Source organism: Dama dama, chromosome 27 (assembly GCF_033118175.1).
Source record: "Dama dama isolate Ldn47 chromosome 27, ASM3311817v1, whole genome shotgun sequence".
Classification (NCBI taxonomy): domain Eukaryota; kingdom Metazoa; phylum Chordata; class Mammalia; order Artiodactyla; family Cervidae; genus Dama; species Dama dama.
The window spans coordinates 33270972-33287401 of NC_083707.1; the positions used below are offsets into that span (position 1 = coordinate 33270972).

At 39.2% G+C, this 16430-nt stretch overlaps 1 protein-coding gene across 4 annotated transcripts in view; it reads left to right on the forward strand.

The window, feature by feature from the left end:
• The window catches only part of OSBPL1A (oxysterol binding protein like 1A), a 202478-nt gene that overhangs the window by 55134 nt on the left and 130914 nt on the right, over positions 1–16430 (forward strand). For all 4 annotated transcript variants that reach the window (XM_061131363.1, XM_061131360.1, XM_061131362.1 and 1 more), the window contains exons 9-14: positions 3255–3316; positions 3420–3464; positions 4315–4388; positions 4503–4566; positions 10329–10427; positions 12265–12387. In XM_061131363.1, the coding sequence (XP_060987346.1) occupies positions 3255–3316; positions 3420–3464; positions 4315–4388; positions 4503–4566; positions 10329–10427; positions 12265–12387 (467 nt within the window). The remainder of the gene's footprint in view (positions 1–3254; positions 3317–3419; positions 3465–4314; positions 4389–4502; positions 4567–10328; positions 10428–12264; positions 12388–16430) is intronic.

Genomic DNA, 16430 nt, shown 5'->3' on the forward strand with positions numbered 1-16430 from the left:
CATTCTGACCAGTGTGAGATGATATCTTATAGTTTTCATTTTCATTTCTCTGATTTTGAACATCTTTTCATGTGCCTCTTGGCCTGTGAGAAATGTCTCTTTAGATCTTCCACCCATTTTTTGACTGGGCTTTTTTTTTTTTTTTTTAAATGTTGAGCTGCATGAGCTGTTTCTATGTGACCAGTATCTTTTACCTGGACCTTTGCTATTGCTTTGTAACTTGTATCCTTGCTTTTCTCTTGCCCACATTTACAAGCTTTTCCCACACAGCAATGTAGTGATTTTTTTTTTTTATTACAGAAATTATCAGAGCCTAAAAAATAGTATAATTGATGTACAAATGATCCTCTCTCAGGCATTATTAATAATCCACTCACCAGGTGTCATATTATTTTGTCTATAAATACTTAAATTCTTTTGTATAAGATATGGTCTCCTTTAAAAAAGAATCATGTGAAAGAAAAAAAAAAGAATCGTGATAGTTACACAACTCTGAATATACTAAAAACCATTGAATTGTACACTCTAAATGAGTAAATTGCATGGTGTGTGAATTCTGTCAATAGAGCTATTAAAAAAATAGCCATGATGGCATTATCCTATTAATAATTTTATAATTTCTCAAAAATCATCAAATAGTTAAAGTCCACATTTCCCCGAATATTCTTGAAAAGTTCTTTTAACACACTTTGACAGAGTTTGAAACATAAGTCAGATCATGTCATTCTTTTACCTAAAACCGTTCTGTGGCTTTCCATCATATTTAGGATAAAACCCAGAGTCCTTGTACTGGTTCACAAAGGTCTGACCTACCAACAAGCCCTTACAGGATGTGACTTCTCTTTCCCTCTGCCTCTCTTGCCCACCTAACTGTTCCTACCTCAGGGCCTTCGTATCAGTTGTTGTCTCTGCTTGCAGGGCCTTTCCCCTGTTTTCTCATGAGGCTGGACCCTTTCAGTTTAAACATCCTCCCTCAGAAAGACTTTCCCCATCAGTCTTCTAGTCTCCAATTAGGAGTGGCATCTCAGTCATTCTTTTTCAGAACATTCACTTAAAAATGTTGGCATAGCCTGGGTGGTGGTTGTTTAGTTGCTGAGTTGTGTCTGACTCTTTGCCACCCGATGATGTGCAGCAGCACGCCAGGCTCCTCTAACCTTCACTATCTTCTGGAGTTTGCTCAAACTCATGTCCATTGAGTCAGTGATGCCATCCAACCATCTCATCCTCTGTGGCCTCCTCCTCCCCTCAGTCTTTCCCAGCATCAGTCTTTCCAATGAGTTGGCTCTTTGCATCAGGTGGCCAAAGTATTGGAGCTTCAGCATCAGTCCTTCCAATGAATATTCAGGATTGATTTCCTTTAGGATTAATTGGTTTGATCTCCTTGCTGTCCAAGGGACTCTCAAGAGTCTTCTCCAGCACCAGAGTTCAAAAGCATCAGCTCTTCGGCACTTAGCCTTCTTTATAGTCCAACTCTCACAGCCATACTTGACACCTGGAAAAACCATAGCTTTGAGTTTACAGACCTTTGTCAGCAAAGTGATGTCTCTGCTTTTAAGTATGCTGTCTGGGTTTGTCATGGCTTGGGTTATTATTTGCTGTATCCTATTTTATTAATTTGTCTGTCTTTCCCTTTTTCTATATCACACCCCCCCCCCCACAATTTTTTTTTCTGTCCTGTTCACTACTGAATCCCCAGTGCCTGAAATATTGTCACATAATAGACTCATTAGACAATTTTACAAAAAATTGTCCTACACATACCAGGTGATTGGTATTTATAAAAAGTTTATTTGATAGAATGTGTCACTTCCTGTGTAAATAGAGTTCCAGCCTGATAGGTTATTTCTTCAAAGACCTGGGTTTTTTTTGTCTTTTTAATTTTAAATATCTTTTGTTTCTCTGGGCTTCCCTTGTGGCTCAGATGGTAAAGGATCTGCCTGCAATGCAGGAGACCTGGGTTCAGTCCCTTGTTGGGGATGATCCTCTGGAGACGGGAATAGCTACTCTCTACAGTATTCTTGCCTGGAGAATTCCATGCACAGAGCAGCCTGGTGAGTTACAGTCTGTGGGATCGCAAAGAGTTGGACTCGACTGAGCAGCTAACTTTCACTTTTGTTTCTCTAGGAACTGGAAACTCTTGAGGGTATGAGATGATTGTTTAGTTTGCATCCTTCACATAGTGTTCTGCTCGCTTCAGAACTTGTTAAATAACTCACACACAAATTCTGTTTTTGTCATTTGGCCAAACACAGAGTGCTTGTGTGTGTAAGTTGAGAGTTACCGTGACACCTGATGGTTTCACTCTCTGTGGTCCCTTTTTCCTTCTGCCCTCAGTCGTGGACCGTCACAGACTTAGTCTGTGCATTGTCTCTGCCGCCTGTTCTCCAGTGAGATAGCTTAAGAGCAGCTGTGATGAGCTGAATAATGCTCCCCCAGTGATGTGGTTAGTTGAGTATCTGGAGGTAGTGAGAGAATCCTGAATTCTCTAGGTGGGCCCAGTGTAATCACAAGGGTCCTTCCTTTTGGGGAGGAGGCAGGAGGATCAGAATTATTGAGAGAGAAAAAATCTAAACAGAGGTTGGAATGATGCACTTTGAAGATGGAGGGAGGGACCATGAATCAAGGGGATGTAGGCAACCTCTGGAAAAGGCAAAGAAAGAGATGTTCCCCAAGAGTCTCCAGAGGATGGCAGCCCCTCCAGTAACCTGGTTATTGGCCCAGTGAAACTGAGTGTGGATTCATGACCTCCCCACCTGTAAGGGAATCATTTGTATTGTTTTAATCCACGGCATGCATGCTAAGTCGCTTCAGTCCTGTCCAACTCTGTGCGACCCTACGGACTCTAGCCCACCAGGCTCCTCTGTCCATGGGATTTTCCAGGCAAGAATATTGGAGTGGCTTGCTGTGCCCTCCTCCAGGGGATCTTCCCACCCAGGGATCGAACTCATGTCTCTTACATCTCCTGCATTGCAGGGATAATTTGTTACAACAACCTTAGGAAACTGACAGATTGACTTTCGGCAAGAAAGCCTGAATGATCACAGAACTTATCCAGAGTGTTCAGAGTTTAGTTTGATTTGCTGGCTTAATAGGTTACCGAAAAAGAGGCTGTAAAGAATTGAGATGGCAACTTCAGGTAGGTGATTTGGGGCGTAGTTGATGAAACAGGAAAGATTATTATGTGCTATCATAGCAGCATGAGTTTTATAGTAGAATTAAGCACTTGATGGCCTTCTTCCTTGTATTTTACACAGATCAGAAGCCTCTTGATCTTGCCCAGGGTGCTGAAATGAAACATGTTCTTGTTGGTAATAAGGTATGTGGTAATGGATTGCATTTATATATGTAAAAAAAAATTTTGAGTTCTTGAAACACATAGATGTGCTTTTAACAAAAACATGTTTTTTTTTTTTAAATAGATCATACACAAAGCTTTGAAACGATATGAAGGTCCTCTCTGGAAGGTAGGTTGGAATGAGTTTTTAATTATAGTACTGGAAAAAGATTTCTTAGGTGATCTCTTGTTAAAATTTGTTTTCATTATTTTCTGAAGTATGTGATTTAGTAATTATTTGATCTTATAATGTAAACCATTATCATACTGCTGAACTTCATCAGGCATCCAGTGATTGTAGCAATTAACTGTCTCTTGTGTTGGTCTGACACTTTTAGGTGGCCAAGTTTGTACAGAGCAGAGTGGAGGGATTTTTTTTCTTAAGCATAGGATTACACTATCATTTTTGTTATGAACACTGACCCGTAGAAGACTCAGGAGGAATTTAATATTTAAATTGTCACAGAGCACACATGTAAAATCTTTCTGGTTATAAAAATTTCTTTGCGTTTTAGAGTTCAGTTATTTTCTAGAATTAACTATTTTGGACCACATAGTTTCTTTTGCATTTGAAAGTGCTCCTTCTATATATTTATGTACATGTCTGTCTGTAGTGTATAAAATTTAGGATAATTTTCTTTTTTTAGAAGCTCTTTCAGAACTTTGAGGAAATTGTCTTTGAAGCCCACCACTGATATATTTCCCTATAAATATTCTGGCACAGTATTGTCAGAACTATAAACTGTGTTCATTGTTGATCTTACCAGTACGGCATTGCTTCTGTTCCTGTCACTCTGTAGGGTATGTTTTCATTTCTGCACTCAAGTTTCCAGTTAACTTTTGATCGTTTTTGAGTGTGCAGTGGTACTGTCAAGATGAAAGGCTCAGATAGAACTATCATAACTTAATTACTTTTTATCAGTCAAGTATTTGACTCTAGATGTATCAGCTTGGAAAAATCTTTGTTATTTTTCCCTTAGAGTTCAAGGTTTTTCGGCTGGAGGTTATTCTGGGTAGTGTTAGAACATGGAGTCCTCTCATGGTATAGGAAGCAGTAAGTATTATGATCTTTAATACTTCTTGAGTTTCAGCATCTACATTTTGAGTGATTAAAACTTTTCACTAATTTCTTTTCCTTTTGCCTTGATGATTTATATTTATTTTGAAGGCCTGATGCAGTCCATAATACTTATCGCCAAGGATGCAAACACCTAACTCAAGCGGTGTGCACGGTAGGATGACGCGCGCATCTTTCGCTTTAACTGTGAACTCAGTCCTGCAGTGATTGCACTCAGTCGTTGGAATGAGCCGCTTTGTAAAATCTTGGGGGTGGAAAGCATGTGTGCAGTTTGGCCCTCCCTATTTATGACTTCTGCATCTGCTGATTCCCCCACCCGTGGATCGAAACCATACAGGAAAAAAAGTAAATTCCAGAAAGTTCCAAAAAGCAAACTTGAATTTGCCATGTACCAGCAACTATTTACATAGTGTTTGCATTGTAATAGGTATTACAAATAATCTGGAGGTGATTTAAAGCAAGCCCGAGTTGTGTGCAGATACTATGCCATTTTATGTAAGGGCCTTGCGCTTCCATAGATTTTGGTATATCTGTTGCCCACAGATACTGAGGGATGACTGCATATGTTTTTACTTAAGAACAAGTAAAGTTGTGGAATTCCATTTAAAAACTATAATCAGCTTTTTTAAAAAGTCTGTGTATTGTGGGATAAGAGAAGCATGATCCAAAAACATTTATACAGAACGTTTACCGTTTTGTATGTGTATGTATATATGTATGTGTATATATTCACACATGTGTATGCACGTAGATATCTATATATGTGCATGTATGTGTATCTTTGAACATGGGTACAGCTGGATAATGAAAATTTTTCTGGTGGTAAAATTTAAAGCCTGTATCAAAATCAGGATGTTTAGGTTCTCTATAATCCCATCTGGCTGTTTTACCAGCCAGGAGAATGAGTTTTTCCTCCACTGGGATTAGTCTAAGACTGGAGCCTGGACACACTTGTTAGCTTGCTACTTCAGTTTCTTTAGGGTTGTCGGCGTGCCACAGCGGTGCACCCTTTTTTTAAAGCATAGGACTCAGGACTTCCCTGGGTGGTCCAGTGGCTAAGACTCTGCACTTCCAGTAGTTTTACTGCACAGGGTGTGGGTTTGATCCTTGGTCGGGTAACTAAGATCCCACATGCTGCACAGCCAAAAATAAATGGATAGCAACAAAAACCCCAGCACCCACCTTTCTGTGTGAACACTGCTGGGGGACCAGCAGCACACCCTAGAGGTGTCACAGGCTTGGTCCCCCACCCCTGCAGTCCAGCCTCCTTACATAACTGGTCCCTTAGTGTCCTGCACCTCTTTCTCCCTTGCATTGGACCAGGGGGCCAGGGAAGCGCCGTCTAGCCTCAGCCATCTAATCTTCCCTTTTGTTGGTGCCTCCCAGCCGTTCTCATCTGTTCCAGCTTTTGATTAATTTACCGAACTCCAAGGTTTTTCCTCAATTGGGTTCTTTCTCTTTCTTTTTTTGGTTGTTGTTATTTCTCATTCTTGTCTACCTTAAAACAAAAAATTACAGAAGTTGTTCCCCTGATCCTTTTAAAATTTCCTGATCTTTAATTTCTTTAGAATTGCTTAGATCCTGCTATGTTATGCCTCACCTTGTTTATAGTTTTGGCTTCTTCTATAAACATCTGTTTAAAGCCTTCATTTATGGGGCTTCCCTGGTAGCTCAGCTGATAAAGAATCCGCCTGCAATGTGGGAGACCTGGGTTCAATCCCTGGATTGGAAAGATTCCCCTGGAGGAAGGCATGGCAGCCCACCCCAGTAGCAACCCACTGCCTGGAGAATGCCCATGGACAGAGGAGCCTGGCGGGCTACAGTCCATGGGGTCGCAGAGAGTGGGACATGTCTGAGTGACTCAGCAGCAGCAGCAGTGTTAACTGTGTTCACTTTGTTGTCCAGCAGATCTCTAGAACTTTCTCATCTTGCAGAACTGAAACGTGATACACGTGTAATAGCACCTCTCTCTTTCCCATACCCGCACCCCCTGGCAACCACTATTCTACTTTGGTTCTATGCTTTGACTACTTAAGATGTCTCACCTGAGTGGAATTATACAGTACTTGTCAGGTTTATTTCACTTAGCATAATGTCCTTAAGGTTCATCCATGTTATAGGATGTGACAGGATTTCTTTTCTTAAGGCTGAATAATATTCTACTGTTACATATAGACCACATTATCTTTATCTGTTCCTCTCTTAATGGATGTTTGAATTGTTTCTACCTTTTGGCTGTTGTGAATAATGCTGCTATAAACATGAGGGTGAAAATGTCTCGTCAAGGTCCTGCTTGCATTTCTTTGGGATGTAAACCTCGGTGTGGAATTGGTGGGGCATATGGTGATTCTGTTTTCAGTTTTTTAAGGAACTTGCATACTGTTTTCCATAGCACCTGCACCATTTTACATTCATATCAACAGTGCTCCACTTTCTCCACATCCTCACTGCAACACTCATTTCAGAGGGTTTTGTTTATTTGTCATTCTAATAGGTATGAAATGGTATCTAACTATAGTTTGATTTTTATTGCCTTGATTACTAGTGATATTGACCATCTTTTCATGTACTATTGACCACATGTATATTGTCTTTGGAGAAATGCCTGTTTAATTCTCTTGCCCATTTTTTAATCAGGTCTTTTGTTTCCTTGTTGGTGTTGAGTTGTAGTTTTTTGTATATTCCAGATATTATCTCCATATCAGGAACATTTTATTTTTTTAGATACTTATTTTTTTATTTAAGTATTTGCAATATTTTCTACAATTTCATAGGTTGTCTTTTCACTCTGCTAATAATGTTCTTTGCATAGACGTTTTCATTTTTTATGTAGTCTAATTTATGTTTTTTTTCTTTTGTCACTTGGACTGTTGGTATCACATCCAGGAAACCACTTCCAAGTCCAGTGCCATGAAGCTTTCTTCCCATGTTTTCTTACAAGAGTTTTATAGTTTTAGCTCTGACATTGAGGCATCTGTTTTTCCTGAGGCATTTCTCCTTGGCTTGTAGGTGGCGGCCTTCTTGCTCTGTCCTCACATGGCTTTTCCTCTGTGTCCAGGCATCCCTGCTTCCTCTTTCTCTCCTTGTAAGGACATCAGTCTTACTGGACTAGGGTCCCACCCTTATGATCTCATTTTACCTTAATTACCCTTTATAAAACCTTATAAAAGCCCTATCTCCAAATGTAGTTTCACTGGGGATTAGGGCTTCAACATATAAAGCCCTTAATCTGGTTGAGTAAGTTCTTTTTCCTTTCCTAGCTGAGAGTCCTCATTATGAAAATCTGTTGAACTTTATTAAATGCTTTTCCCATATCTTCAAAATGCTCATATAGTTTTACTTATTTTGTTAATATGATTGTATTGATTGACTTTAGGGTGTTAAAATCAATCTTACACTTCTGGGACAAATCTCAGCAGGTTGTGATATATTACAATTTTAATATATTGCTCATAAATACTTTAAGAATTTTTGCTTCTTTGTTCATGATGGATATTTGTTTATATTCTCCTGTGGTGTTTGTATTTCTCCTGTGGTATTATTTGGTCTCACATAATGAACTAGAAAATGTTCCTTTTCAGTTTTCTAGAAGAGTTTGTATAGGATTAGGTTACTGCTTCCTTAAATACTCGCTAGAATTTGCCTGTGCAGTCACATGGGCCAGGATGCTTGTGTGTGTGTATGGGGGAGAGGACTGTTGTTACAAATTTGACTTGTTCAGTTGCTATAGGGCTAAACATGAATATATGCTATAGGGTTATTTCTTCTGGGTTGGTCTTTGTAATTTTTGCCTTTCAAGGAATTTGTCCATTTTCTTTTGGCTATAAAACTTAGGGTAATATTATTCCCTTATGTTTTTAATGTCTGTGTGATAGATAATGTTGTATACTCTTTCACTTTTTATATTGGTAATTTATGTCTTCTCTTTTTTTCAAAGATCAATCTGCCTAGCACTTTGTCACTTTTATTTTCCAAGTGATTGATTTCATTGAAATTTTTCTTATGATTTCATTCTCTTGATTTCATTGAAATTTTTCTCATGCTTTTGCTATTTCTTTGGTTTTCGTTCGTTTTAAAGAATTACTCTGTGTTTTGGACTTAATTTGCTCTATTTTATAGTTTCTTAAGGTTGAAGCTTAGATTATTCAAATTACCATACATTCAAAATATATTCTAATTCCTGTTGTGATTTCTTCTTTGAACCAATGGATGTTTGGGAGTGTGTTGTTAAATTTCCAAATAATTGGAGTTTTCACGATTGTGTTTTTGATTTATAGTTTCATTTTGGTCATTGCACATATTCTATATGATTTCCATCTTGTCAAATTTATTGAGACTTGCTTGATGACTCTACATATGGATTATTGTGGAGAATGCAGTAGAGAATAACCTGTATTTTGCTCTTGTTGGCATGTCCTATAAACATTCAGTCATGATGGTTGATAGTGTTGTTTTGCTGACTTTTTTTTTCATTGTGTCAATTGCTGAGAGAATGGTGTTTAAGCTCCAAATATATTTGTAGCATTATTTATTTCTGTTATTGATCACACACATATTTATGATTGTTGTCTTCCTGATTAATTGACCCTTTTATCATTATGTGGTGGCCATCTTTATCTCCTGTAATAATGCATTTTGTTTTGAAATCTATTCTGTTTGATATTAATATAACCTTTCAGCCCTTTTTATGGTTACTGTTTGCATAATATCTCTTTTTGTATCTACTTTCAACCTACCTATATATTTATTTTCTGTCTCTTGTAGATAGTGTATTTTTGGGTCCCTGTTAACCATTCTGACATTTTTTGCCTTTTAATTAGATTTCTTTTGAGCTTGTGGTACACTTTTTTGGATTGTATCACTAATGTTAAGTTCTAGAGATCCTGGATCCTATTATTTTTCTCCATTGAAGGTTATTTCCATTGTTTCAGGTCATTTTCGTGGCTAGGTTTGGATTGTAAGCTCTGTTTCTCATACAGCAGCTCTGGTCTGCATTCAGCTAGGGTGGTATCCAGTGACTGCTTGGAATCTATTTTCTGCACATCAGTAAGAGATGTTAGCAGAGTTGGGGAATCCCGTGTCTCTCTCTTTCCTTTGGGGGACTCCCCTACTGTCTCTAGTATTTATGGCTGCCCAGCTTTGCTTTTTTAATTTCCAAAGACAGACCGTTATCCAAGTACACCCCGCTGCTGTTTTGTGTCCCCCCAGGACTGTGCTACTTCAGGTGAACTGCCTTGGGGATCGGAAGTATTAGTCACTCCAAGTCTTTGCTACTGTCTGAACTGTAGCCCACCAGACTCCTCTGTCCATGGGACTCTCCAGGCCAGAATACTGGAGTGGGTTGCCATTCCCTTCTCCAGAGTATCTTCCCAACCCAGGGATCGAACTTGGGTCTCCTGCATTGCAGGTGATTCTTTACTGTCTGAGCCACTTGGGAAGCTGAACTTGGTTGCAAGGTGACGTGCTCTCCAATCGAGTCGGCCAGCCCTTGTTCAGACTCCAGCTCTTCCTTTTCTACTCCTCATGCTTTTACACGCAGTTCATTTTCTATACTCACATCAAACAAAAGGTTCAGGAGAGTGGCGTGAATTAGAAACTGGAGCTCTGCTATTTAAAGGACTTTATAGCCCAAGTGCACGCTATGGTAAATATTTAATAGGATAAGGGAAAAGCTATATACCTAGTGTATATTATTAGTATTTACTTTGAGTAATGGAGCATATGAAAGCCAGACTTGGTGTAGATAAGCTACAGTGCATTTGATACTCCCAACATTATCACTTCTTTCTCAGTATTTTGAATGTTTACTTGGGTATTATTGTCATGTTAATAGTGTTGATTTTATGTGTAGATCTTTTAAGGGTTCTGTTTTATGGGCATGAATGGTATTGTCTTACTGACTTCTTTATATCCAAGGTAAAATCCACTGATAGCTGCCTCTTCTTTATTAAATGCTTCGATGACACTGTTCATAGCTTCAGGGTTCCCAAGAACAGCCTTCAGCAGACAAGAGAGGTAATTTTATGGATTTATTTGTCTTTCGTAAAGCAACATTTAAGGACATAAAGAATATCAAATAGGCTCAATATTAACATCTGCCATCTTGTTGATTATGCCTTTTTAATGGGAGTGATGATACAAAACTTTTGAAATTTGGCTTATGAATTAATTCCTTATCAACATATACCTGCAGGTATTTTCTCTTTTTTTAAGATTTTGCTTCTGTGAAAGTAAGGGGCCCTTGGTGGTTTTAGAAATAAGCCTAAATGATTATTCAGTCTGCCCCTGAATTTATAGGTGAGGAAACTGAAGGCGGTGAGGTTGCAGTGCCCTCTTACGGTCATGCAGCTGGCAAGTGACAGAGCCTGGCTCCAGCCCAGGAGTTCTGATTTATTACACTGTAGACTCAGCCTCTCTCCGTGGTAATTTGAATGATAGTGGCAAGCAAGAAAATTGGGATTGATGTGACAAAAATTCATTGTGTAGTTATTTAATGGAGACTCCATATTCCTTTAGATCAAGGCAATATTGTAAACTTACCTTGTTTTTTATAAATTATGTAAGGAATTAAAAGGATCTGTTTTCCAGGGGCTTCCCTAAGTAGTGGGCTTCCCTGACAGCTCAGTTGGTAAAGAATCTGCCTGCAATGCAGGAGACCCCGGTTTGATTCCTGGGCTGGGAAGATGTGCTGGAGAAGGGATAGGCTGTCCACTCCAATATTGTTGGGCTTCCCTTGTGGCTGAGCTGGTAAAGAATCCGCCTGCAATGTGGGAGGCCTGGGTTCAGTCCCTGGGTTGGGAAGATCTCCTGGAGAAGGGAACAGCTACCCACTCCAGTATTCTGGCCTGGAGAATTCCATGGACTGTATAGTCCATGGGGTTGCAAAGAGTCAGACATGACTGAGCAACTTTCACTTTTCCCTAAGTAGTGTAGTGTATAAGAATCTGCTTACCAATGCAGGGGACATGGGTTCGATCCCTGGTCTGGGAGGATCTTATGTAACACCTACTGAGCCTGTCCTCTACAGCCCAGGAGCCTTAGCTACTGAGCCCATGTACCCAAGAGCCTGTGCTCTGCAACAAGAGAAGCCGCCACAATGAGAAGCCCTCCCACAGCTGGAGAGTAGCCCCTGAGCTCTGCTGCTAGAGAAAAAGCCTATGCAGCCAAAAATAAATATATAAAATAAAAATTAAAAACAAAAAAGTGTTTTCCAGAATGATTAACTTTTGCCTTGCAGAGAACACTAAACAATCCAAACCATGTCTGCCGTAACGTTTCGTAAAAGGGTAAGATTTCATCCTGAGAAATGAGATAGAAGTTAGGTATTTTTAGGGCAAACATTCCATCATTTTGTAAATCACTGATTTTTTAAAAACAGTACAAGTTAAAACAGGGCAATTTTTGGCTCTCTTAAAATGATTGGAGTTTCTTGTGCCTATGGCAGCTTAGTAAATTGTTGCTAGGTGTATTATTATGCAATAACTTATTCAACAGAGTTGCGAACCTATAATTCTTAAGTGAAAAATTATCCACCCATTGTTTTGTTTTTGTAGTGTGTTTCAGTATTAATATGAATGAATACGCAAACTTACATATGATGTTTTTTAAAGGATTGGGAAAATTTTTATCCAGACGTGTCATGAACAAGAGACCTGCATCATTACTTTTTTTTTCTTTTCATCGTTACTTTGTTGTTGGGTGTATTTTGCTTTGTTTTCTTTTTTTTTTTCTTTTTGAAGCCATGATACTTTTTTTTTCTCCATGTAAATTTTATGCTTTTCAGGTTGTTGTCATAATATGTGTTTCTAGTTAAAAGTGTATTTCACTTATTTAAATCATTGGATTATCTCAGGACTGGCTGGAAGCAATAGAAGAGCATTCTGCTTACAGCACGCACTACTGTTCCCAAGACCAAATGACTGATGATGAAGAGGATGATGCAGTTTCTGCTGTAGACTTGAAGGAATCCTTAGAGGTAGGGTAGAAAATGTATCTTGACCTGTACAGCTAACTCTATCACTCAGGTTTTACTAAGAATGTTTTTCTTAATATGAGGTTTTAAAATTAAGGTTTCTGTCCACAATGCAAATAGTATTACTCTTTTAGTAATATTCTTCTGCTACTTATACTGTCTCTCTTATGGTAATAACTATCAAATATCTGTAAATAGGCTATAATGATAGGCATGTGCCTATGTATATCTTTTTTGGTTAAAATGTTTATGCTGTGATCAGATGGTCATTCTCTTTGAAGGCTGCCGCCAGGAGGGGAGGCATGCACTGCTTGCCTTACTGCCCTTTATGACTTCACTGTATATTTCAGAGTTTAAATAATGCAACCATAGTGATACCTTCCCTGGTCTGTAGTTTCATTTAAAAGCACGTGTAATCTCTAACTTCCTTGATTAGAGGTAAGGTTAAAGCATCAGTGATGAATGGAGAGGCCCTCATCTGAAGTGACATCAATGCCTCATCCATAGAGACATACCAACATAAGTAATTGAAATGAAATAGGTACCTTTTTTCTTGGCATCAGTTTTGTGGCTATACCTTTTAAATGAATGGGTTTGGAAGAATTAGAACTATAAAAGGATAATGTGTTTTGATTTAAATAATTATATCAGAACATGTGAATTTGCCTACTAAATTTAATCTTTTTTAAATGAAATGAATTTATTGCAGAATTTGAATGTTTCTACATCAACAACTTTAGTGAATTTAAGTTTACTAATTTCTAAGGAGTTTTATTGACTTAAAGATCTATCAACTTAAAATAAGAGATTCAGATATTTTGAATCCCTAATCTTATTATGGAATGTGAAAAAATTTGAGCCCTTCCATGTTTGTTGAAGACATTCCCTAGAAGTTGACTGCTACCTTACCAGCACCCCTTCTCTTTTAAAGCTGAATATGTAACATGACAACCATAAACATAATTTTCAGATTGGTGAACTTTGCAAAAGTAACATGTAGCAGAATGTCTAAATAACATTAAAACTGTTCAAATAAATAAAGAAGGTTTAAATATCTATACTCAAAGTCATGTTAGACAAGTAAAAAATAAAACTGTGCTAAATATTTTAACTTTTAATCAGTGTTCCTTAAATGAAAAGAACCCCTTCCCTATTTATGTACCCTCAACAAAAGGGTAAATAATAAAACCTGGAAGAGCTTACAAGGCACGACAACTTCTTTCCCAGGATTATGGTAATTTTAAGACCTTTTTAATGGAAGCTACAGGTAACATATAAGCATACTAAGTTGCATATCATTAAAAAAAACTTTCTTGAAGAAATGTTTCTTCTTTAGCTTCCTTTTCAAATTTTAGAGTTATCAAGCACAACTTTACCTTTTATTTCTTAGTTGAATATTGTGTTCTTATATTAACTTTAAAGTCATGAGGTTTTTGCCTTTTAGATTTTATAGCACCTGAAGTCAATGAGAGTTTGAGCCAGTGTTAAGTACTTGAGGTTTTGCAGGTTTACACTTACCTCTTTCTAGCAGAAGTGGAATGCTAATTCTGGGAATCTTCACTCTTTTTCAGTTTCTGGAGGTTGGTCAGAAAAGGTAAAATCTGACATGAGCTGAATTACAGCTTGTGGTAGACCTGCTCCAGAACACCCTCAGTCCTTGGACTCTTAGGTTGCAGAGAAATACTGGGACCAATTCGTGAAATAGATCTATTCTAGATGTCTATAGACTTTCTAAAGGAAATGAGGAACTCTCGGACTGGAATGTTCTGAAACTACCTGAATTAACATATAATTAACCTCATTCCCTCAACATGCTTTTGAACAAGTAAGTAGACTTACAAGAAATTGGGGGATTAGGGGAGTGTCCACAGAGTGACTATGTCACAGGATGCTCTTGGTCCCATTATACCTCTTCAATGAGGGGTCTTCAGAAACTTAAAACATTTTGTCTTAGCCCTCAGTCTGTCACTGTCTTGAGGTTTGGCCTACAGGGAGAAAAGTGTAAGACAAATCATAAAAATACTGTATTGGCCTTACAGTCGTTGCCTTCATGGCAACTTGAAAATAGTTCAGAAATAAAAACTGGAAGAGATTTTCAAGCAGGTGTTGGTATAGAACTTTACTGTCTAATATGATTGCTACTAGAAACATGTGACTATTTACATTTAAATGAATTAAATGAAAAATCCAGTAACTTTTTTTTTTTTTAATTTAATTTTCGGAGCTGTGCTGGGTCTTCATTGCTCTAGTTGTAGCAAGCGGGAGCTACTATCCAGTTGCAGTGCGCCAGCTTCTCATTGTGGCGGCTTCTCTCATTGCAGAGCACAGGCTCTAGGGCTCATGGGCTTCAGTAGTTGCAGTTCCTGGTCTTTAAAGCACAAGCTGAACAGTAGTGGCACATGGGCTTAGTTGCTCCGTGACATGTGGGGTCTTACTTTGACCTGGAATCTAACCTGTGTCTCCTGCATTGGCAGGTGGATTCTTTACCACTGAGCCACCAGGGAAGACCTAGTTCCTTATTTTAATTAGCCACATTTCAAGTGTTCAGCATTTTGGACTCTTTTGTTGACTGTGAGGGGTACTCCATTTCTTCTAAGGGATTCTTGCCCACATTAGTAGACATAGTGGTCATCTGAGTTAAAATTCACCCATTCCAGTTCATTTTAGTTCACTGATTCTTAAAATGTTGCTGTTCACTCTTGCCATCTCCTATTTGACCACTTCCAATTTACCTTGATTCATGGACCTAACATTCCAGGTTCCTATGCGATATTGTTCTTTACAGCATCAAACTTGACTTCCATCACCAGTCACATCCACAACTGGGTGTTGTTTTTACTTTGGCTTTGTCTCTTCATTCTTTCTGAAGTTATTTTCCCACTGTTTTCCAGTAGCATATTGGGCACCTACTGAATATCTTTAAGTGTCCTGTCTTTTTGCCTTTTCATACTGTTCATGGGGTTCTCACGCAAGAATACTGAAGTGGTTTGCCACACTCTTTTCCAGTGGACCACGTTTTGTCAGAACTCTCCACCATCACCAGTCCGTCTTGGGTGGCCCTACGTGGCATGGCTCATAGTGTCATTGAGTTAGACAACGCTGTGGTCCATGTGATCAGTTTGGTTAGTTTTCTGTGATTGTGGTTTTCATTTTGTCTGGCCTCTGATGGAGAAAGATAAGAGGCTTATGGAAGCCCCCTGATGGGAGAGACTGACTGAGGGGGAAACTGGGTCTTGTTCTGGTGGGTGGGGCCATGCTCCATAAATCTTTAATCTAATTTTCTGTTGATGGGCGGGACTATGTTCCCTCCCTGTTTCACCTGAGGCCAAACTGTGGTGGAGGTAATGAAGATAACAGTGACCTCCTTCAAAATTTCCCAAGCATGCACTGTTGCACTCAGTGCCCTGAACCCTGCAGCAGGCCACCGCCGACCCACGCCTCCGCTGGAGACTCCGGGACACTCACGGGCAAGTCTGGGTCAATCTCTTGTGGGGTCATTGCTCCTTTCTCCTGGGTCCTGGTGCACACAAGGTTTTGTTTGTGCCCTCCAGGAGTCTGTTTCCCCAGTCCTGGGTAAGTTCTGGTGGCTCTGTGGTGGGGTTAGTAGCGACCTCCTCCAAGAGGGCTTATGTCATACCTAGGTCTGCTGCACCCAGAGCCCCTGCCCCTGCTGCAGGCCGTTACTGACCTGTACCCCCGCTGGAGACACTCTAACACTCAAAGGCAGTTCTGGCTCAGTCTCTGTGGGGTCTCCTGATGTGCACAAGGTTTTGTTTGAGCCCTCTGAACATTTCCGGCAGGTATGGGGTTTGATTCTAAATGCAATTTTGCTCCTCCTACTGTCTTGCTGGAGCTTCTCCTTTGCCCTTGGACTTGGGTTCTTTTTTTGGTGGGATCCAACATTCTCTGTCAACAGTTGTTCAGCAGTGAGTTGTAATTTTGGAGTTCCCACAAGAGAAGATGAGCACATGTCCTTCTCTCCACCGTCTTGCAAGCTAAAGGTGGTACTTGGATGCAGTCTCAAAAACGACAGAATGGTGTCTGTT